The sequence below is a fragment of the Heliconius melpomene genome, chromosome 5 (assembly GCF_056956725.1).
Source record: "Heliconius melpomene rosina isolate 202511_hmr_F chromosome 5, ASM5695672v1, whole genome shotgun sequence".
NCBI lineage: Eukaryota > Metazoa > Arthropoda > Insecta > Lepidoptera > Nymphalidae > Heliconius > Heliconius melpomene.
In genome coordinates, this window is record NC_140393.1 from 1977861 (window position 1) to 2002691 (window position 24831).

The 24831-nt window shown below is 33.2% G+C and overlaps 1 protein-coding gene across 3 annotated transcripts in view; it reads right to left on the reverse strand.

Annotated features, from left to right (window-relative positions):
• The window catches only part of aPKC (protein kinase C iota type), a 190343-nt gene that overhangs the window by 163003 nt on the left and 2509 nt on the right, over positions 1–24831 (reverse strand). Inside the window, exons 1-2 of one of the 3 annotated variants that reach the window (XM_085185338.1) lie at positions 20001–20201; positions 6187–6822 (exon numbers count right to left, since the gene is read on the reverse strand). The exons of the other annotated variants lie outside the window; for them this stretch is intronic. Coding sequence (XP_085041464.1) covers positions 6187–6787 — 601 coding nt within the window. The 5' untranslated portion in view covers positions 6788–6822; positions 20001–20201. Of the gene's footprint in view, positions 1–6186; positions 6823–20000; positions 20202–24831 lie in introns of those variants that run through there. 3 annotated transcript variants of the gene reach the window in all.

Sequence of the window (24831 nt, forward strand, 5' to 3'; positions counted from 1 at the left end):
CAAATACATATAATACTAATATAATTATACTTCACAGTAAAAATATCTAGAAAACTCCTAAAAGTTTTAAATAATGCTAGTTAGGTTTAAGGAATCAAATTTGCGAGCTCCTTTATACAGTCCCCCGGCTACGGCTTAAGGTGCCATGAAAGATCTAGTTTGGAGGTGCTAATCCGCTTTGTGTATTGTAAATTACTGCAACGTTGCACTTCAATTTATTATAAGGTCTTCCACTTTAACCTTTTTCTTATTCAGTCTATTTTAACATTTAAAAAAAAATTCACGCTATAGGTACCTCATATAGAGAACAGCAGGTATTCTAATGCCGGGCTTTGTCTTGCTATCAGGAATAAAATTAAAATTCCCCTCAGGGGATTAAATCCACGACCGTCGTGTTCACAATAAGACGCTATGCTGGCAGAAGCCACGACGGTATACCTTTAAACTTAATTTTTCATATATACTTACTAATGACAGTATTTTTTAAATAAAATTAATGAAGGGAAAGTCCCTACATTTTTAAATGTAAATTATATTCTTTATATTATTAAATTACAAAATGAAATGAAAACAAAATTACAAAATAGATTTTAATTCCCCTTCCGGCTAATTAAGGTAGCGTCAACAGTGCAGCGGAAACAAAACAAAGGATGTCATTATTCGTTCACCTTTTAGCCTTTGAGGAAAATATAACATTTAAATATACCTATTTATTTTAATAATGTTGTTTAATATTAATTAACTTATATGATAATTTATATTTATTATTTTGTATATATTATTATTTTTGAGTCCAGTAATGGCGCAAAGGCACAAGCGTGCGATAGGTTATAAGTTTGATTCCCACGAGAGGAAATCATTATTTAATATTTAAACCACGCGCGCTTAAGCAACAAGTATAATAATTTAAAAATCGTAGAAAATGATACAAATTAAATTGTCTTACTTTTATTGCATCCATATCCAAAATACTGCTGTAACATTATTGTGGAATCGTAATGACATTGTGGGTACGATCCCCACTCGAGGCAGTGAAATATTTATTTACGTTTATATTTCCATTTCTTCACTCTGAGCGTTGAGTTCTGCCACTCAACACACAAGGCCTCCAGAATTTGGCAAAAAGTGGGGAACGGAGTGTCTTAACATTAGGTTCCCTCTGCCTACCCTGCTTTGTGCGAGATACGGCATGAAGCTGATTTAATTTTTTTGTAATGACATTAAGAACATAATATAATACATGAAGTTCTACTTTCAGGGATTTCCCCGAAATTAATAGGGTACACTAACATTAGAAAAACAAACATTTATCATGTTTTCATGGCATTTTTCGTAATAATGACTATTTTATATACGGTGTGAGTACCACGCCCGCACCATTTGCCTGATGGTCCGTATCGGAGGCGCGGCGTGAAAGCACCACATTACCGGTCAGCGGTCACGTGATGAGGACTACTTTGATCAATGTATCTGAGATTTGGATCCCATTATTGTATTAATTTTATAATTAGTTTATTAGATTTTAATTACCATACAGGTATGTATCCATAAGCTTATAATAAACAATTACAAAAAAGTAGTTTATTAGTAGCTGAAAACCCAGGGATTGATCACTATTTTCTCCTACATTAAAAATTTGAGTGGCTATCGAAAATGCCACAACACACGCGCTATGTGAAAATGGGATAGATCGTGGGTGCAGAGGAAGAGTAAACGCGACGTCTGTGGGTTCGATTTCAACTCGTAGTAAAGAAATATTTCCATTTCCCCCCTCTGTCAACAACAACAAATACCGCGTAAAGTTCAAAAAAAAAACGACCAAATCACCTAGACTGTAAAAATAGGTCAACATCTAATGCATGTTACGTAACTTAACCACGCTTTGATTATCTTTCAACTAGTAATGTATTATAATTAACAACGCACTCTCACATCCGTCTATTGGGTGTCATTGTTATTTGTGTGTTTGACAGCTATTGAGATATAATTAAGGTAATAAATCCAGTCAATCTAATTAGTAGTGTATGTCACTTTGTCACATATAATTGACATGATAATACTCATAAACATAATTATATGGTATACTAGCGGCCCGCTCGCGGTTACACCCGCGTGAACTATGTTATTATTAATTTCTGTCTCCATGACTACGTCCGATTGACGTCTATGCAAAATTTGAGATTCCTAGCATTTGTAGTAACGAAGTTTCATACAAACTTTCGATTCCAAAAACAACCCCTTAGAAGTCGAATATTGTAAATTCCCGTCTTAGCGAGCACCTACGTCCTATAAGTAATTCCTATGCAAAATTTCAGATTCCTAGCACATGTAGTTTCTGAGATTTCGTGATGAGTGAGTGACCTTTCGATTTTATATATATAGATAAATATATTAGAATTCATTGTAAAATTTAAGAAATTTGCAAGATTTTGCGTTAATTTAGTCGTTAAATTAACCTTTTTTCTACAAGTGAAATCATTTCTCAGTTTTCTGTTATATAGTAGAGTAGAGAGAGATTCATTCTCTATTTTTCAAAATTTTTCTTCCCTACTTCATGTACTTTTATATGAATAACACAAGAAAAAATATATATAATAAAATCATTATTACAATAGTAAATAAAAAACGAAATCATCACCCGTAAATTTTATATGAGTATGTAGACGAAGTTTCGCCGTTTCTATGCGAGTCTCGTCCCACAAAACTTTCAACTGTGTAATTGCTATACTTATTCTGTAAGTAGAATAAAGGCCGTCCTGCCGCTACGCATAAATGCTCGTATTCTTTGATTGTATTGACATAGCTTGATTTTTCTATAATCAAAGGAATCGAATATTGAATATTCATTTAAGCTAAAAACCTTCATGTGATCTCAAGATAAATAGTCCTGACAGATGCACGGGCGCCGGGTTATCTAAAAGAGGTCCGGTTTTTCCTTAAAAAACATTTATTTTGCGAGTACAAAACTAATATAATATGTGCCATAATAAAATATCTAACTTCACATACAATAGTACAATTAAAAGAAATAAAACTATAATAATAACAAACTAAAACGACATTTTTAACTAACTTAAAAAAACAAACAAAACTAAAGAAGGTATCATATGTTCCAAACCTTAACGAATATAAATCTTAGATGCGAAAACAGAACCGACAACAATAAGAAGTGAAATATGTATAAAATACAAATGACAAAATGTATGACATAATTCATGTAGCTGGTGCACGAAATTGTATTGCGAAAGTCATTAGATACAACTTTTCGTATTACTTATATGGATTATTTTAACTAATTGTGAAACGAGTTTGGGACGATGTTGTATGTATGAGTTTTAAGAGGATGAGGACGACGTGAATTGCATTTTCATATTATTATTTTTTTTTACTAAGATCCCCGGTTCTGTCTGCTTACTCTAATATGTGCGGAATGCAGCATGAAGATAAAAAAGAAGCTAAAACAAAAATTGTTACCCAACCAATATAAAATAAAAAGGATCTTATTATATCTAAAAGAGTTCTGCAAGTCGAGCAATTGAATAAAAGCAGAATACCAGCTTAAGAAAGTTTTGAAAAGTTAAGAAAGAATCTCTAAGCCACTTGAATTCATTGTAGTAAATAAATTTAATTAAATAAAATATATATAAGTATTTGGTAGAGCCCAGTTCTGGTGTAGGGGCAGTGTGTGACTGTAAACGCGACTGGTTGTGGGTTCAATGCCCACTCGGGGAAATGAAATGTTTATTTAAATGTATATTTTAATTTCTCTGACGTCAAGGTAAAGCGCGGCGTCTAGTTCCGCAACTCAACCCGCAATGCCTCCAGATTTCGGCGGAAAATGGGGAACGGAGTGTCCTATCACTAAGCTTCCTATGAAATCTGATTAAATTAAATTTAAATTTACACATATTTGGTAACTAATACATTATCAATACAAAATTTGATATATGAGCCAGTAAATAATCAACGCGATGATTTATTGCGATGCCACCGAATAGATAAACAGGCTTCGCGAACGATGGCGGCGGCTCTGATGTGAGAGTAAAACAAATAAAACTTGAAGTATTGCATGGTGCATTAGGCTGCAAATACGAAACGTCATAGCCAATTAGTTTTAAAATAACTTATCATACTTTAATATTACTTAAATACACATGCAAAAATACCATAGGTATTGAAGTTAAAAGAGTTATATGATACATCCTATCCTATCCTATCCTATATCTTATAAAACAAAGTCGCTTTTCGTGTCTGTCTGAACTTTCTAACTCTTCTTCTTCTAAACCACCCAATGGATTTTTATGCGGTTTTCACCATTAGGTCGAGTATTTCTCAGGGAAGGTTTATATATAGTTTATTATTTGTATATTCTTATGTAAATTAACAAAAATACGATAAATGTGTATAAAGTCCTACCCGTTGAGACACTTTCGCGCATGCGCTGCTTTAATGGTAAGTACTACATGAAAATAATGTACTGGAGTATTGTTCCTCTTAATAAGATCTACAAAAAAGTCCGCGAGAGCATATTTTTATCTTTTAAGGATAACGGGTAGTGATCATATTTCTGTCTAAAAATAGTAATTTCAATATATTTTTTATTGTGAGGGATATTTTTCCATAATGGTATTAATCCTTATCCTTTAAAATACTTTATTAATTTTCTACGTTAAACGAAGATAAAATTTGCTGTTTACACTATTTCGAAATTGCGAATAGTTTTAGAGAAAAACGCATTTAATTGTTGACACATTACGCCGTTGACTCATCAGCTGTGCCGACTCAAGTTTTACTTATCCCTTACTCTCAGCATATAAATAAGTATATTAGTTACGTTGGCCATTTAATGTAGATCAAAACTGTCTTTTACTGTTTTTCATTTTAATAAGTACTTTAGAAGTTGTTACAATATCAAAACATCCTTGCTGAAAAACCCGCCCCGCGACGTTTTGCTTATAGTAGCGCGTCATGAGCAGTCATCGGTGGTTCAGTGGTAGAATGCTCGCCTGCCACGCAGGCGGCCCGGGTTCGATTCCCGGCCAATGTATTCTATTTAAATTTCCTGACAGGCAGCCACGTAGTGCTTGCTTTTCATCAGGGACAGAATACCCTCTTAAGCATTAACCACAAGCTCGAAAAAAAAACCCGCCTGCCTCTATAGCAACGAAGTTTTAGATGCGTTTGCACGTATTGGATAATCGGAGTTGAATGTATTATTTCAGCGCGATATATTTGGTTTCATATTTTTTGTAGTAGTTATTAGTAGGTAGGTTTTTGTTTATAATTTCTTCCGTTTAAAAATAGTCATTTAACTATCTAAAAATAGTCATTTAAATATATTTTAATAAGTACTTGAAAAGATTAGTAGCTCAGATTTAAAATTACGGTACCTACTAAAAAATCCTTGCCGAGAAAAACAATTGGAAAATCCTTATTGAAACTACGAAAATGCGGGTTGCATTAGAGTTTAATTAATTTTCACATTATCTTAAGTGCTTTGCAAACATACATTATATGAATAATCCAGTAGTAAAAGCGGGCGAAGCCGCAAGAGGGTCGCTAGTTAAATATAATTGTTTTTATTTTTTTAGTTTCACTCTGTTTTCCGCACAAAGCAAGGTAGGCAGAGAGAACATGGGAAGTTTGTGTTAGGACACTCTGTTCACATTAAGACACTTTCATTAGCCGAATTCACAAAGCATTGCATGTTAAGTAATTATTTTAAAAAAGCCAGCCAGCCAGCTTCCTTCATAAAAAAATCACATTGATACTGTGATACAAAACACTTAAAAAAGTGTCAATAAAACAATTTAGGGTACAACACGAGATAAGATCACCTCGATCGTAACAACATCTACGGAGACCATCTCAATCAGAGCGGCAGAAGCAATTTGCTACAATTGAAAACAAATAAATGAGCGACGCAGCTTCAATTCAACATGCTCAACCTCGACGTTTTATCGTTTATTTTTATTTTCTATCGCCATAATGGTCTTTGTTATAAAGCGGTGTGACTCGCGGTAGAAAGTTATGTCGGCCGGCGCTTCGATGGTTGATAACTATGAGAAAATATTCTCTATTGGATTTTATTGTGGAATTAATAAGATTATCTGTTCTTACACAGTTGAATTCAAATCAAAAGTGGTACGAGAATTTCTATCGTCAACCAAACAATAAGTAACTCACCGTTCCGTGATAGAACCCTCCTCAGCATGTGTCCAAACCGACGCGCCCCCATACACTTCCTTTGCTCGCGAGCTGCTTCATCCATACAATCACTATCAGTGGTCGGATCACCTTCACTGTCATTCTCTGACACGAGAGATTCACGCTTATTAACAGTTTTTGTATTACGTTCATTAAGACTTAAAATAGGTTCACTTGCACCCAAACTCTTTGGTTCGACGGCCCACCCGTCCAGCTTCTGTACATCATTGAATAGATCATCTAAATTTGTTTCTAATAAACCTTTGGCACTACATATCACTTTACTTTTGGTATCATCGTGTGTTATTATGGCATCCACACTATTTGATAGTCTTCTATCATTATTCAATGAATTAGTTTTTTCTTCACTTTCTATAGTCTCTTTGATATTGTCGTGAGTTTTAGTTCGTTGTTTTAATTTTAACGAACCTTGTGACACTAAGCTGGAAGGTCTTTCTTTGAGGCTGTTAGCTGGTATTTCACTTGTCATTTGTTGTTGCGGTTGACTTCCGCGGAATATGTTTGAGAGCACGATCATTTTCACTATCTTAAACGTACCAAGATGAGTTATAAATTCCATCACTGCATTCCTTATTTCACTATTGAAGTTTCGCACTAGATATGGGTGAGGTGATTTTGTGTTTATTGTAAAATTATTATATGTATATATATCTTAATTTAGACCGCCTTTGCATACATTTCATAAACATATATTGTTATTATTTATATATTTTTGGGTGCAATAAAGAATATTCTACTCTATAATTAGTAAAATAAATGAAATGTTTAGTATATTTACATTTAAATTGAACAATTCTTTTATATTCAAAGTAAGTTAGCTTATCTAAGTATGGATTGTTTTAGACCGAGCCAGGTGAGGTGAGGTGGGTGGGTAAATCCCATCTGTCACCAGGAATAAAGCGGAATTGTCTCGGCGGCGCCTGATAAAATTACCAGACACGTAAACGTTATCAAAGATACTAAAGCTCCGTTCTGCGAGCTCCATTCTAAAACGGAAACCGACATTATTCACTAATATTACCTACAATGTCTCTCCAACATCTTGTTCAGGTTAGGTTAGGTTTATTTTTCAACGCTTCAAATAAATTATTTTAAATATAATAACATTGTTATAATAAAAAGTGTAATAATCATTTCTAACCGACATTTCTATCTGATTTCGCAGAAGCAAAAACGATTGAAGCTCAACGGAACGACGAATGCAACATTTTTCTAAATAGATTGTCAAAGAATGTGGATGGCCTGAAAAAAAACCGTATATCATTCAACAAAAAAATGAACCACACGGACAACGGCTCGTAATTAAAGAGCACTTTTGCTGAAACCGGGTGAACTCAGTTTAAGTACCAGATACAGCATACGGTGAACCAGTCTATTCTATAGTAACTTGAGAACGGTAAAAATTTATTTCTATTCCTTTCACAGACATTGCTGCGCTGAAAACGTTCAGAGAGCTCTGTACATTTTATGATAGGTACCATTGTGCCTAATAGCTTGAAAAGTTAAATAGTTTTCTATAACCTGCAAGGAATTCCAAACATTGGAGAAATCGATTATAAAAATGGTATATATCAAAATCGTCGGTATAATTCATCGGTATTATTCTACGCTATTTGAACGCAATCTTGGATAACAATTTTGGCTCGCTGAAGAATGATTCAAGGGAGTATATTAAACTTTTGGGTTTCCATACAGAATATCTAACCATTTTAAAAGTAAACATGTGATGTTTTCGATATAATTCGCTAAAAAAATTACAACTATTTTTATAGAAAAAGTCAAATCCAAATAATTTTACTCAAAATAAGTAGTCACATTAAGTAATTTAATTATTTTTTTTTTAACGTCGAATAATTTACCACCGGTTCTCTAAAGTTACTGCCTAAGCCATGTGACAAACTGGCGCAAGAAACACTTAAAATTTGAATTAAAAATAGATAGGTATTTCCGACATAGTCAACTCAACTAAACAAAATTTGCTTCAAAGCGTACCCTAACAAGCATTTTTTTTTCATTTCTTGAACGTATGCGGAATAAAAATAATAATGAATAGAATAGTTATAAAAGTAATTAACGTCTACCATTTCCTATTTTATATTTATTGCCTAATGTATAAAGATTACAAAAAATATGAAAGTTATCTTTTTCTCTATATTATTATTATTCAATTATGCTAACTTATTTATGATAATATATATAGGTACATGTCTTACCTATAAATTGTCTTCATACCATAAGTTCAAAACAATTGTGTATAAATAGTAGATTTTAAATACGGTCGATAAAACCATTAAATTAGAATTTAATCTATTTATATGCTAACAACTGCGTTCAGTATTAAGCAGCCACAGATATAATAGCACAAAAAAAACTTACATAAACCACTTGTTTCATACTGCTTGTGAAATAAAAAGTTGTATGACTAACCAAATTTATATTTTTAGATCATTGTCTAGTACTATATCAGCAACAATGAGATACGATTATTGTATTAGAAAAATAAAAACACATTGTAAAATTTAATGTAAAATATTTTTTTTATATTTTAAATATTATATGCAAATAGAATAATGGTTACGTAAAAAAAGAAAACGGAGACTTTATACAACGGAAAATAATAAAAAAACTAATAAATAGACACAACATCCTCGTTCACACAATCCAAATGTTGCTAATCGTCTTGTTAATCAAGAACACCGTCTCTCCGAAAATGCGCAAGGTCGCTTCAAGGTGAAATAGTTACATCACGTGTATTTCAACTGTTTGTATACAATTATACATACGATGTATATAATTATTATTATTACTTTCAGCACCACGCTTTATCTCGCACAGGGTAGGCAGAGCGAGCCTAGTGTTAAAACACTCCGCTCCTCATATTCTGCCGAATTTGTGGAGGCACTGCGTTTTGTGTGGCGTGTGAAACCAGAGTGAAGAAATTACAATGTTAAATGTTTAGTTATTCTCAAGTGGGAATCGAACCCACAATCTGTCGCATTTACATTCACAGCCTTGTGCACCTGGTCTTTACTATTATTAAATATAATTATTAACATAATTGAAAATTTAATTGTTATTAAAGTATAATGACTGAATTATATTAACACCTGTACCAACAGATAGCAATTAGAGTTCAACTTCTGTCAATTTGGAGATTTGCCCCTCAAATAATGAAAAACCTATTATATTTTTTACTTAGAAATAAAAACAGCGTGCAGCGTGTTCTGCGGCAGCGTACAACACATAAAAAATATTCTCTAAGCATAAAATCTAAATCTGAAATAAAATGAGATCTCGATAAATTTTTACTTTCCTGGTTAGCAATAACTTAAAAAAAACGCTTCCTAATATTATATTCCAATATGGAGACAGTCAAAAAGATTTCACTATAAAAAAACAAAATATAAATAACAAACATAACTTTACAAGTACCCATACTACAAATACACAAAAAAACGACAAAACAACTGTTTTACCAATAAAAACGTAACACATTTTTTCAAGTCAATACACTTTTACCGAACATTTCTCCATGTAAAGACGTCCTAAAAAACACTGAGTAACATTTTATTTTAGCAATATCCTCATTTTAGGGGAATCCCCCTGGAGGCTCCAGTTTACGATTCCATCTCGTCCCTGACAGCCTGGTAGTATAGGCATGATTGAAACACATTCAATGTTGTATAAAACGTTATTTATATGAAAATCTTGTCACGGGTACTACTTAAAGAGAACGTTTCGAGTTGACTGCGTATAGTAAGATGCGTGTGTTTTGGAATGGAAATAACCATAAACTTAGCTTTCTTTCTTTTTGTTAAATAATGATTATTTAATATAAATAATTTTGCCAGTAAAAAAAAGAACATATTTTGGGTTTCGTTTAAATATAAAATATATATATATACTTATATATGTAACATTTTAGTTTTAAACAATACTTATACTTAAAATAACATAGGCACCTTCATTCACGCATGTATTTTCCACTAATAAGTATGAAATGCCATATCTGTTTAGTTATTTTTGTGACTTTGATCTGCATTCCATGAATGTCGACCAGCTCTAAGGGTATTTCTATATTTGTTGTGTCTGGTTTATAATTTTGTTCATCTGCATCCCGAACATAGCTGGTTAAGCAGAAGGAATCTAGGAACCCACTGTAAAAGTAACAAGTTGTGAGTTGGATTCACATTCGGGGGAAGGAAATATTTAATATTTTCAGTTCTGATGACTAGTCAAGTTCGGCTTTGAATTCTATTACTAAACAATTCGGTTTCAAGAAATCGGAATGCGAAACTGTCGTAACACTAGGTTCCCAGGTTCCCTCTGCTTGCCAAAACGAAATATTAGAAGATAACGTTTGAATGTAATTCAGTGTTACCTTCTTCGTATATTTCGATTTGTCGTATAACAATTGTCATACACAACGACTACTAATTTCCATTTGACGCAGTCGAAGCCAAAGGCAAAAGGTAGTAGCTATACGCTAAAATCAAAAGCATTATAATCGGGTTTTGTATGTAGGCAGCCTAACCCAGCGACAGTTAGCTATTTTCACACCGGATGCGCCTAGCGATCCATGACCGTCGGACACGACATACGCAAACATATATGTACGCAATAAAACTAAAATATTAGTCTGACTTATGTCCATTTGTTATACTTTTTAGAAATGCACGCCAAATATAGCGCTTTGCGTATAAATTAATCACTTTACATGAAAGTTATTGTAGAGAATTGTATTGGTGATGACGTTGGCGGCGTTTAGTTCGCTTACTCAAAACAAAATTTCTCTAATTTGTACGGTAAGTGGAGAACGGAATGTCTCAACACTAGGTTCTCTTTGCCTGCCTATTACTATATGCAGAAAAAATTAAGGTAATTAAAAATGCCAAAAATAAACCATGATAGGGACGTCGGTACAAATTATTAATTTTTTCTTACTTTTCACACTGAGAAAAAAAGAGTTTTACAATTACTTCTCACAGAATATAGGTATATGAATATATATGGACATAGATGTGAAAATAATATACGCTATTAAGAATGGAGCCGCCATACTTAGTCTAAATCAGCACGGGAGGCCTGAGCAATTGCGGCCAATTATCTCAGCAGATATTTAGGTCAGAGATACACTGAGTTTTGTCTGTTTTAAATTTGTTGTAAAGTAAAGTTGAATATATAGTAATGGAACGATATTGAATTAACAATATAATTACCACTTTTGTTTTAATTATATTGTTAATAATTAAATGTTAATTTTTATATTATTTTCATATTTTCCTGTTAGATTAAAAAAATTACGAGACGAGTGATTGTATCACTCCATTACATAAATGTATAAATGTGACTGGTTTGGGGTTCAATCCCCACTCGAGGAAAGGAAATATTTAATATTTTCATTTCTTCGCTCTGATCTGATGATCCTTGGTCTCGAGGCAAAGCGTGTCTCCAGAGTAGAAAATGGGAAATAGAGGGAGTTTACTCTGCCTGTGAAGCTGAATTTATTTTTGAGTTTATATAAATGTCTCTACTAAAAGTTTATCTAAATGAGAATGTACCTACACCTATAAATTAGTTTATTTTTGTCAGTTCACACTTCACTTTCATGAGATGAAAGAAATCTCAAAATAAATCTTATATTTATTGCATTTAAAACAATGACGTAGGCTCTTGTGTTCCTTAGTGATTGACAACCGTGCTTAACTTAACAGTCTCGATTGACAGATGCGTCTGTCGGTAGGTCTCCGGAGACAGCGATATGTCACCTACGCGTCCATAACATTAAACTAAAGCGAATATTGCAACCAATACTGATTATATTAATGTTTCGTGCATATTATGATCTTTTATTATACATAATGTATTCCGCACTCAGCAGGGTAGGCAGAGGGAACCTGGTACTAAGACACTCAGTTTCCCATATTCCGCCGAATTCTGAAGGCATTGCGTATTAAGATTTATGATATGACATTTTTACTGTGCGAGTTCTGCAAGCCATGTTTGGCTTTTTTGCTAAAAATGATAATTTTTCAAACAATACTATATACTAAATATTCTATTCCTATATTAATACGATTATCAAGAGGAGCGGATTTGACTCCCGGTAAATTAATATTTTTATAAGTTTTCTAAAATATATAATCAAATTTTCATAGTTAAACAGAAAAGAAACTCCAAGCATTCTGGAACCATAATAAGGAAAAATCCAATCAAATTTTATAATAACAGTAATAAAATGATTCAAACGGAAGCCACAGCCGTAATAAATCAACAGAGTTACCATTTTTTATCTCGTGACTTCATGCAAATAAAACAACCTATTGAATTCATAACGGCATTCATCTTTGTATTGTATTGTTCTTATCTAGATTAATCACTTCGTAGGAACTGATCATGAAATTGAAATAACACTGAGATGTTGCTGTTACCATATTCTAGCAAAATGTATACAATTTGGATAGATTACCACATCTATAAATGTAGTGTGATTGAAATAAAATAGACCCCCCCCCCCCCCCCTCACTTCCGAGACGAGCTTAAATATACATTTCTAAAGAGGCCCCCTATATTGAGTAGCATATACATTAAAAATAAAAGGTAAATATTAAATATGTACTTCCTAAATATTCATAATTCATTGTAAATGTATAACTCAGTATATTACCAGCTCAATACATTTGGTATGAAGCTAAATTGGTACATTAGCCGTGTGAGTTATTCGTCGCGATACAGAAGAAAAGGACATCTTGATTGCTGATGTCACATTTAATTGAAGATGGGACACAAATCCATGAAGACGTTACGCTTTCTAGTCTTAATAGATTTGTTTTTTCTTTACCAACTTAAAGTAAATAATAATAGAACAAATAATAATAAATAAAGGACATCGTGACGCAGTAGAATAGTATCAGAAGGTACACGTAATGGATGTGGGGTCCACTCGGGGTAATCAATTATTTTCATTTTCCCACTCGAATAAAACCAACACGTCGTTAAGTTTCACAACTCACCAGTCAATGTCTTGTATTTAATATGGAGGGCTGAGTGACTTGACACTTTATATTTTCTCTGCTTACTCTATAAAATATATGATTTGAATAAATTTCATATAATACAAAATCGTTCTATCTAGTAGCTATAGATTCACGCAATTTACAGATTCAATCAAAGGTCACGGATACACTGAGGTTTCACTCGTTTATTGATTAATTTTATTTGCCAACTAGCGGTCTGCGCGGCTTCGACCGCATGAACTCTACGAATATTTATTTAATATTTTTTACGTGTATTTAGGGAAAATAGTATAATTATTTTAGTATTGTTATCTGATTCAGCTCATGTGTTTCAAATTATCAATAACTATTACAATTTACAATCGTTTTTTTATGAGAAAAATAAAATAGCGGTAAAATATTACGCAAATTAAGTATTTTTCTATTATTTATATCATAAAACATTATTTTATACAAGTTAAAACAGAAAATACATATCCATAATAGCATATCGAGATAATGACTATCGAATAACAAATAATATCGATATTAAATCGAAGTTCTATAATATAAACATCACCAATACAGAGCCGTCGTAAGTCGGTAATTACTTTATTTCCAAATTTAACCATACATAATTTGTATGAGATATTTCACAACAAAGTACCTAATGGTATAATTTGAAAGATTGTGTTATCTTTGTTGGCGAGAGGCTGTGATAGCGGTGTTTCAACAACTTGGTTATTCAAATAGAATTATAAAGGTGTGTTTGTTTTTGAAAATACATATTCAAAAGTTAGTTAACTCTGTTTATTAGTAAAATTTATTAAAAGCTTAATTTTGCGGCAGAAAATTATTACTTTTAAGGGTATTGGCATCTTTAGCGAACCACACCTAGAGATTAAAGTTAGATTATTACAAGTTACCTACATTCATTTTTAGGTTCACGCCGTATCCTGGAAATGGTAGAGTAGGCAGAGGGAACCTGGGAACGCAGCGTTAATATAATCGATCGAAGTCGAATCGGGCGAAGCTTAACGCCGAGCTTTTTTCCAACTGAGCGGTAAAAAATTATTTTAATATGATTAATCACTCGTGAGGGTATCAAATCCACAACCATCGCGTGAACAAACAGACATTCTCAACTGCGCCATAATAGCGTGAGGGTTAATTGTTTTATTTATATTAGCCATAATCATTTTGTTTCCTACATAAGGATATCCCCGATAGAGGCCAAAGCAATTTTTTACTCATAAATTATAACATACATATTACCTTGCCTACGACCGGTTCGGTGGCCTACATTTTTATAACTTCTAAATTAATTACTCAAAATGTAAAGCAATTCGTTTATAGATATGTTTTATAAAATCTGGTGAGACAAAACGGCGTTAGGTTCCGCCTTCCAGCACAATGTCTTTTAAATAGACTAACAATGGATAATAAATATATTTATATACATATATGATTTTATGCTGATAAGAAAAAAAATATTAATTTTAGTTTAAAATTAACCGAAATGTAAACAAAATTCGTAAATTGATAGAAAGTCGTATAGCACATTGACTTTCTCCTAACAGTCTAGATCGTATAATACCTAGAACCCTGAATCCGTCTCTAATAAATACCATAGGAGGGAAAGTGAGACAACTGCACGCATGGAAATGAAGTGATGCAGAAATAAATGACAAATAAATTTAACCATTATATTTAAAATCAATAAAGATCATATTTGAACAGCAAATATGTTATATTTACATAGACCTTATTCCTTTATAATAAAGGCTATATTGAGTATAAAGTACAATTTTCGGCCTTGAGTGAAAGTAATTGCGGAACATATTATAGTCGTTTGTTATTTTGTGTCACTGCAACTTGTAAACATGTGATATAAATCGATTTAACAAAACTCGATATTAATAATTTAAATCGATTTATAAAAAACTCGATATTAATAACTTAAATCGATTTATAAATAACTCGATATTAATAATTTAAATCGATATAAAGGATCTGTTTCGGCACGTGTGGAATGTGAAAGCGATAAACATTTCTTATGAACACAGAAACCGGTTGAAAGATTTTATTTGGAGTAGGTACTGCTTTACTTACATTTTGATTTAAAAACCTACATACTTCATGTAAATATATGTAAGTACCCTGTTTCATGCACACAGCAGGGTAAGCAGAGGGAACCTAGTGTTAAGGCACTCCGTTCACGAATTCTGGAAGCATTGCATGTTGGTTGTTTTTTTCTCTTAATAATGAGGATATACAATAAACAGTTACAGTATATAAAAATATTTAAAACGTGACTGGACTCGAATAACAAAGGAAATAGAACAAAAGAAACAAACTATTATCAACCTTAAGTTTCAAGTTCATGTCAATTTTCTTGCTCATTTACAACCTAAGGTTAACTTGTAAGGGAAGCTGAGAGTACCCACTAGTAGGTACATACTTATTTTTAGCTTCACACTGTATCCTGGGAAATGGGGAACGGATTATCTCCACTTTCCGTCCAATTTCCGTGTTATTTCAACATTGCGTGTTGAGTAACGGAAGTCAACACCGCAGTGTTAGTACTAGAAAATGGAAACAATTCATTCTTCCGAGTGTGAATCGAATTAATTACCGTCGCGTTAGGTTCTTATTAGGTACTAAAATAACATAACTATAATCCGAAAAAATATATATACAAATAAATATTCATTTCAATTGAAGACTGCAGTCAAAGCTGCTATCGCAAAAAGAAATCGCGTTAACAGTACTTACTTCCTTACACGACAATCTTAACATACCCAAAAAAAATAAAAAATAAACTTTTAAAAAAAACTTTACAAGTAAAATTTCCATGTTTCCATCTGGAGATAAAAAAGAAATCATAATATATTTTATTGCTGGCTTTGTGTCATCGCGGTGCCTAATGGCATCGCTTTGTTATCGCCGTGACGCCTCGCTCTGAATTTTCTTTCAATTGAAATTTTTTCACGTATTCCCTCATAAATCTGGGTTTTCGCGCATTGTTGATTCCACCACTGATATTGTTTAAGCATTTCACTAAAATTAAAATATACGTATATATATTATATAAGAAGTCCACATAGTATTGTATATTGTTCACAATAGTAAAATCCACTTTTTCATATTTTTTTATACACTACGCGTGGATCTTCAAAATTTAGTTTTATTAAAATAAAAAACGTAAAATTCCGTTATTCTTTTGAAAAAAGTGAAAAGTTCTAAATTCGTTATAAACCTTTTACCGTTTTTTTTTTTTGGCTGAACGTTGTCTATCAGTCGTTCAATTACTAGCGTATCCGTAATTGTAGGTACCACGAAAAATATAATTTAATACATTTTACTAATTATTTCAAAGTAAAATAACATTACCCATTCGTTTACAAAATAAAAATATCAACTTATTTTTTGCATTAGCACCAGCAGTCTCAGTAAGTAGTGACAAATGTCTCTCAATCATTAAAATGTGTTCTATTGAACATAATAATATAATATAATAAAACGAAATAAATAGTTTCTAAAGGTTTTCTTTACATAACACAAAATTGTGGAACGGAAGTAAGACAGAGTGCTTTGACACGAAGTTCCAAGGTTCCCTCTGCCTACCCTGCTATGGGTGAAACTAAACTAAAATCAATATTTCTCAAAACTAGGCAGATATACCTTAGTGCCAAGACACTCCATTCTCCACTTTCTGCCCAAACTCAAGATATCACATATAACTTTATTCAGTGCATATATATTAAATGTACAGGTTAGATTCGATGGCGGTGTGTGATACGAGTCTAAGCACTGTACACGATTCCAAACGGGTTTGTGTGAGAAAAACGAGATAAATCAGTTGTTAGACGCAGGTCACTAACACAAGGTGCATAAAGCCAGCTATATTGAGGTCCAATTAAATTATTTTCGACTTATATTTGTAAAAGCGTTGAGGCTGTCGTAGCGCAGCGGCACAAGGGGTTGTGGGTTCGATCCCCGCTCGAGGAAGTGAAGTATTTATTTATTAATCTTTATACTATGTTCCCTCTGCCTACCCTGCTGTGGGCGTGAAGCTGATTTAATTGATTTTTATTTTTTTTTACATTTGTAAAACAATAGACTGAAATGTTTGGTGTTAAGTTTCACACGTTTTAACTGTTTCGGAATGTAAAATTAACGTTGTATTATAAAACAAAGATTTTTCTTTGCGTTAGCTTTTTTATGGGGGGACTATGTAATATTCTAGGTTATCAACTTAGTTCCATAGAGAACAGCTGTCATTATTGGGGTACAAAAAGGAAAAGGTGCTAGTTTTAAACAGATGGCAGCAATACTAAATATTTTATCTTCTAATTTGAAATATGTTAAAAATGTAATGTTTTACAAACTGGGCGGTGCGAGGGAATGTAGTGTCTTAACACTAGGTTTCCTGTCTATCCTGCTATATACCTACGGATACAGCGTGTAGCGAAACATTAAAAATAAATAAAAATTAAGTAAGTTCGACCACCAAACATCCAAAGTACATTATACCGTTGTACATATCTCAAGCTAAAATAAGAGGAAAATGTGAAAACCAGTAGGGTTACTACCTTACCGTATAATAAAAAAAATGAAGTTCTAATATAAAACAACGACGAATCATTATAAAAAACAGAAATATATAACGAGATGATTTCAAAATATAACGATAAAAAAAATGTAGCAAACTATTCGTAGTTTATCGTCGGGCCAGTTCACATCTGCATATGAGTCATGCACTAACTGAGATCAAGGCTTCGCGGGATATTGGCCTATAAGTTATAAGGCTATGTTTACAAAAGTAAAAAAATATTCTAAGCAATTCTATTTTAAATAAAAATAAAATTAAAAAACCAGCTTCACTCTGTATTCCACACTACCAGACAGAGTGATCCTAGTGTTAAGACACTCCCTTCTCCACTATCCGCCGAATTTATATTTTTATTAATTTAATACTTATAATACTACAAGAGAAAGCTTTTTTTTATAATTTTTGATTCTTGGCTCTGCTCTGGTAATAACGACAAAGCGCGGCGTTCAATTCCGCCACTCAAACCGAATAATTATTAAAGAGAACTAAAATGGAAGTAGGTGCTTTTAAACGTTTAACGTTAGACCGTAAATATGTCTGTACGTTATTTGACCTAATTTGTCTTGGCACTGTCTAAACATATTTTAATGGGACATTTATGAACAACACTATTTAAGGCATATTGTAATACATGCTGCTTTTCGTATAAATGTTCCCGAGGAAGCCATTTAAATATTAAAACACTTATATTTAAATCTACAATTTTTATGTTAGGTGTGGAAATTTAAAAATTGGTAAATGCTAAATAACGACCCTGGATGCAATTAGCATAGTTTCATAATTTATTAAAAAAACTAACAACCACGAAAAGAAAGGTCAAAATTGTAATTTTTAATATAAACAAGAGTCTAGACTCTAAAATTAACATTAAACACCAAAACCTATATAAATATATCTACTTACTAATAATTTGATAAAATTGCAAATGTTAATGTTTATTTATATATGTAAATGGCTATTTGAGTTTCAAATTGTAAGTGCGATTAGAATATTATGTAACATCAACAAACTACTAAAGCCAATCGTGGCGCAGTAGTACCAACGTACGAATGTAAAAGCGACAGGTTGCGGGTTCCATTGTCAGTTGAGGAAATCAAATTAATTAATATATTCACTTTCTCGCTCTGGTGATGATTTAAAGCTTGGCGTAGATTTTCGCCACTCAACACGGAATGCCTCCAGAATTCTGCGGAATGTGGAAAGCAGAAGTTTGTTCTTAATAGGAATGAAGTGTCTGAACACTAGGTTCTTTCTGCCTACTGTGCTTTCATAAAATTAAAAAATAATAATTGTAAGTACGATTAGAATATTATGCAACATCAACATACTACTGCTTTATCAGTTGACGAATAATTGTGTCACATAGTAAGCAATTCTACCTTTACTGTAACCACTTTGTTCTATGCACATTTAGATAACCTAACAATAACTGATGTCATGGGCATAAATCAACCTGGCTGCTGGTTTAACAATGGAAAGAAATTGTAAATAATATATTATATTAATGAATTTATGTCTATTTTTACGTTCTTTTTTGTCATTTTTTGCTGTAGCAAAATCCAAAGTAATTAAAAAATTTTGGTTTTTGAAGCTACAATACTCACATAAATTAATATCTAAATTTTCATAACGTACATCGAAACTTTAAAATCCTTTGTCATCGAACCACTGCTAGTTGTATTTAGTTAAAAAATCAGCATTCTTGTATAAAACCTATAAAGATGGATTACTAATCAAAGATATATTCCATATTAAATTCTGGATAAAGAAGTATTGTGCGGTTTGTACAAGAACAATCTTCCCTCTTATAAAATCCTCATCAGCTATTTCAGTTTAGATAACAGAACGAGTGGCTTCATTGTGGCACGGCGATCCGTACATAATAAATGTTCGAGCCCAGTTTCACATACCTATCCACGCGACTAATACCGTTCCAATTGAATATCGATTCAGTCCAAACATCGACGATTTTAATCCTAAACAGGCATACAACACGATACATTGCAATCCTCTCAACGGGATATATCTAATGAGAGTTACAGCTGAAATATCCGGGGGAAATTCAGCAGTATCCGACAGATAGCAAAGGCGGTATCAGAGAGATAGCGAAGTAAACAAAGGAACTGGCGTCGCTATCATCGCAAAAACAAACACAAAATCACCTCGCCGGTGGAGCTCCGCGCGGGCGTCCGCACCGATACGATCGACGGGGTCAACGCTTCCATTCCGGCACTCACGCAACCACTGTCGAGGCGAGCGACACCCGCGGCCGCCACTACAGACACTACGGACACTACGAGCTGGTAAGTTGGCACCGGCGGCGCGCGCGGCGAAAAACACGCGTACGCGCACAGATTTTCTCAACGCCACTGTTGGTCTGCTCGGAACGTTTCCCATGCGACGCGGCGCGAGAGCGGTGCCGCCAATTGCGGCCGCGGCCTTCGTCGGTCATTAAAATAATAGGTAATGCCATTCGTCTTGGAACAATAACCTGAGTTATTTGACATAACGCGGCGATGTTATTAGACATCATTGGGAGTTTCTTTCGTTAGTTCGTACGTCAGTTACGGAGTTCGACCACGCTCGGTGATCGAGTATGAACCGGATCGTCATTTTTGTGAAGACATGAAATTAGCGAGACAAAGGAGTATAGCAGCCCGCATGATGGCGGACGTCGCTAATTCAAATAGAAGTGTTTAGCTGATGATTGAATATTAAAATACGAATCATGCCTTAATTGTAACTTATATTGGTAAAGAATTTTTTTTTATTTTAACCTTTCGCATATTTTTTGTAATATCCTATTAAAATTGTTCCATTTCAATCTCTCTAATAACAATTTAAATGTTGTCCATCGGTGTATCTAAAATTAACAACCACCAACATTGTGAGTACCTACATAGGATGAATATCTTAACGAGAGCTAAGTTAGGCTGTATTCTATGAACGGATTTAGGTATAAGTTCAAAGCGTGCTCGGATGTCGGCAGTCGGCACACTGCTAGACGTATAATGGTATTACCCGTCACAGCTAAATCACATGTTCAAATCAAAGAACTGTCAGCAAGGCTTTCACTATCCTTTGAATACATTTTCTTCACAAAAACCTTTTAGTAAATTGGAATTACTCGTCGCTTTTTTTTTAATAAAGTGATTCAAAATATTTTTATAAAAAAGTTTTAAAAAAATCTTATATGTATGTAATAAAACAATGAAGAATTAAAGAAAAAGGAATTAAATGTGAAGCTTTATATTATCTGGTAATTTTGTCCTTAGAGAAGAAATAACATAAAGTTTAATGTTAACGATAATGATTATGCATCTATTTACTATCAATAGTTGCAACAATCGTCGTCTGTAAAATATGTAAGTAGGGACCTCGTTTCACCTTAAGGAACAATATATCCTCAGGGACGGGGGAGAGGACCACCAGAGAAAATGTATGAAAACAGGCAAGGACGAGGCGAAAGAAGTTTGCAGAGACCGTAGAGTTTCGCGTTCCGTTCTCTCTGGCTTCTCCGCTCCAGATAAAGCGTGAACCAATAAAATATTTTTAGGACCACGTATTCCCACACCAAGAAAATTAAAATTGTTTAAACGTAATCAACTCTTGAATATCTTTCAAATACACATTGTACCACTGATCTACAATGGCGTACAGCATCATTATTCGCATCAAAAGTAAACTTACGAGTACGAGCAAGTAGAGTGCATCGCACCAGTAATAGAGTCGATGATTAAATCAATTAAATGCTTTATAACTCGACGCTCCCTCGTATCGTTATATCTTTGCCGTTATTTATAATTGAAATATAAGGAAAAAATATGAGATATGTGAAGTAGTACGTATAATATTTATATTATATTATAGAAAATATTAAATATTTTTAAATCATTCAGGCCATCCCAGGTCATTCAGTCTGAGGCTAGTAGTAGCGCAGGGGCACAAGTGTGTGACTGTAAACGCAACTGGTTGTGGGTTCAATCCCCACTCTACATAAAGAAATATTTATTTAAATTTATATTTCTCATTATCATTTCTCGCTCTGGTGCCGAGGCAAAGCGCGGCGTTGAGCTCCGCCACTCAACACACGGACGGTAAATGGGCAACGGAGTGTCTTAATACTTACATAGTGTAGAAGACGGGAGAGGTAATCAACAACTCATGCTTTAAAGAATTATAGCATAATATAGCTGTGAATGTATTTGACATTAAAATTTGCCCTATCATACGCCGCCGAGGGTTTTACCTTGATACTAAAGAGATATCAACTTCAATTCTGAAAGAATTTACGGCTTCAAAATGACATATGATGTTTCATTAATGATAGCAATTGATAAAGTTATAAAATGGTAGACTATGAATCTATATCTAGGTGTATAAAACTCTTCCGTAACTTAGTGACTGACAGACGATGCTCAGACGAAACAATTTTACTTACAAAGTTGATAATGTAAGTAAGAGAGTGTAGGGAGTACTAAGAAATGCATAGGTACCTACTGGAACGAGAAAAAACGGTATTTTCCATTTTACGTTACAAACAAAGTTACAGGCGACAACTAATTGTATATTAAAGCTAGACGATAGTCTGTAGTGCTTACATGAATAAGCAAAATAGTTAAACAAAATTTCTGAAATTTCATAGGAGAAGAGTTTTCTACAAGGCTCAACAATCGCATTCATGATTGTACGTAATGATATTCAAAGCTCGCGTATAACGAAGTCGTGCGAGTATTTGTTTCCACAAAGCCTTGGGACTAGTTACGCCTTACGTTTCAAACTAAATGCAAATAAAACCGCAAAAATGTTCACAACGAGAATAACAGAAGCTGAAGAAAATTGAAATTCAATATTGAAAGTTTTGACGTATTTTGCCTATAAATATTAATCAATTCTGATTTACGAAATGCTTATCTATAATTAAGATTCATGATCTAGTTATTTCTTATTATGTAGACATAAAAACTTTTTGACAATACATTGACATAATACGTTTAAAAAGAAAATTGAATTCAAGATATTTTTTTATTTAAATTCTGTAGAAAAATATAGTAAATGGTAGGAATTTTAAAGGCTGTATTACTCTATTTTCGTTAGTAAAATTTCCATAGTCATTTCAACGATTTTTTCCAAACACAACAAAACAATGCCGCCAATCCAGCCGAAATTCGAGAGAAACTTGAAAAAAATCATATAATAGCCGTCCCCACTTATTTTGAAGCATTTGGAGTATTGAATTCATGGAATCCAAGCACTTTCAGCTTTGTTCCAGGTCGCCGACAGAAAAGCAATTACCAAACTGGCAGAGCGAACGAATTAATGAATAATATCAAACAAAGGCGGCTTAACACGCGGGCCACATATTCAATTAACACAAATAGGATTTCAAATCGGCGTTCATAACGCTCGCAAAGTTAATTAAAATGTCCCTAATTACGTAGCGACAGCTACAAGCGTCGCCGAGCAAACTTGGCCCACGTTGGGCGCCAAAGCGCTCCGCAATGTTTGTTCTTTATTAGAGCGACTTCCTCCGCCCCTGTTTGCATACAAGTTTGGGGCGCTCCTGTTTTATTTACTCTCGGTTTGGAACGCTCAAACTTCCCTCCAACTACCCTCCTAAATCCTCTTGGGATATATACGCTACTATCAAGGGTACTGTATCAATCTAGAGGTATTTCGGAGAAATAAATAGATCAAAATAACGTTTGTCATATAATTTCCATACAAAAAACGCAAAAACTGTAAGGCGATTAGCATCGATGCATATTCAAGAACGAAAAAATACTAAAACAATCAGTGGAATAGAAAAAATCTTATTAGTGGGACAGAATCCCCATTGGACGTGACTGAATACGCGTGATCAGGGTTCTGGTGAAAAAAGGAGAGGAACGTCGCTGACAGAATACCAATCTGAATATGGTAATAGCGTCCGACCGGATTCGCAATGCGGCCAGATAAGGATTTTATAGCGAAAATCTACAATGCCCTCCCGGGTAAACATTGGATATAGGTATTTTCACGCGAAACGCCCGATAAGTACGTAATACGGACAGGCTTGATAACGTAGCCCGTGTAGCTTTTAATGTTCCATTCGGTGGACAAATCTGAATCACGAATAAATTATTTACTTGCAAATAAATTATTCATTTATGGTAATGGACAAGTCGACGCCGTTATCCGAAATTAAATATTATAGATACTTCAATTTTCTTGGAAACTCAAATCAAAGTTATAATATAAATCTGAATAATGTCGTAACATTTGTATGCATATAAAGAAGCAAAAGTCACTTATTGAAAGATTGTTTAATTATAGAGTTAGCAACAAAGCAATTGCTATTGTATTTTTATCGTAAAAATATTTTTTGATAATTTGTACCTTATTTTTAAAACATTTACATCGCACCCTACTCCTATGTAAAAAAAAAGATTTAGGAAAAGTTTATATGAATCTGATAGCTATCTCTACAAGTAATAGATATATGGATATGATAATATTCAAAGTGAAATAAAATCCAAAACAGTAATTTTTAAAATATTTGTCTGTGCGTTTATGCACGCTCAAAAATGGCTTAACGGTATTCAATTTTCACTTTTGTATTTTGTAATCTTCGCTTAACATGATCGTATTTTATTTCAGTCGGTTCAAAAATAAAAAAAAGTTATGTCAATTTAATTGGTATAAACAACAGTTTTATTTCATTGGCTGAAACTTTAGTTTTCAAGGTAAAGATATGTTTTTGTAAATGGTAATGCAGATATAATACAGATTAGTAAATGAATAATCGTGTAATTGTGGTTTGATCAATAAAGTTCTGTTCATCATAATAATGGCATTATTATAAAATAAAAAAAACCATTTAAAAACAACAAAAGAACATTTTGGTGCCATTGAAAAATCATATTTTTTCTAGATAGAATATATTTTGCTCAACATGCAATAGGTATCCTATAAAAAGGTATCCTAAAATATAAGTAATCTAAGCTTTTAACA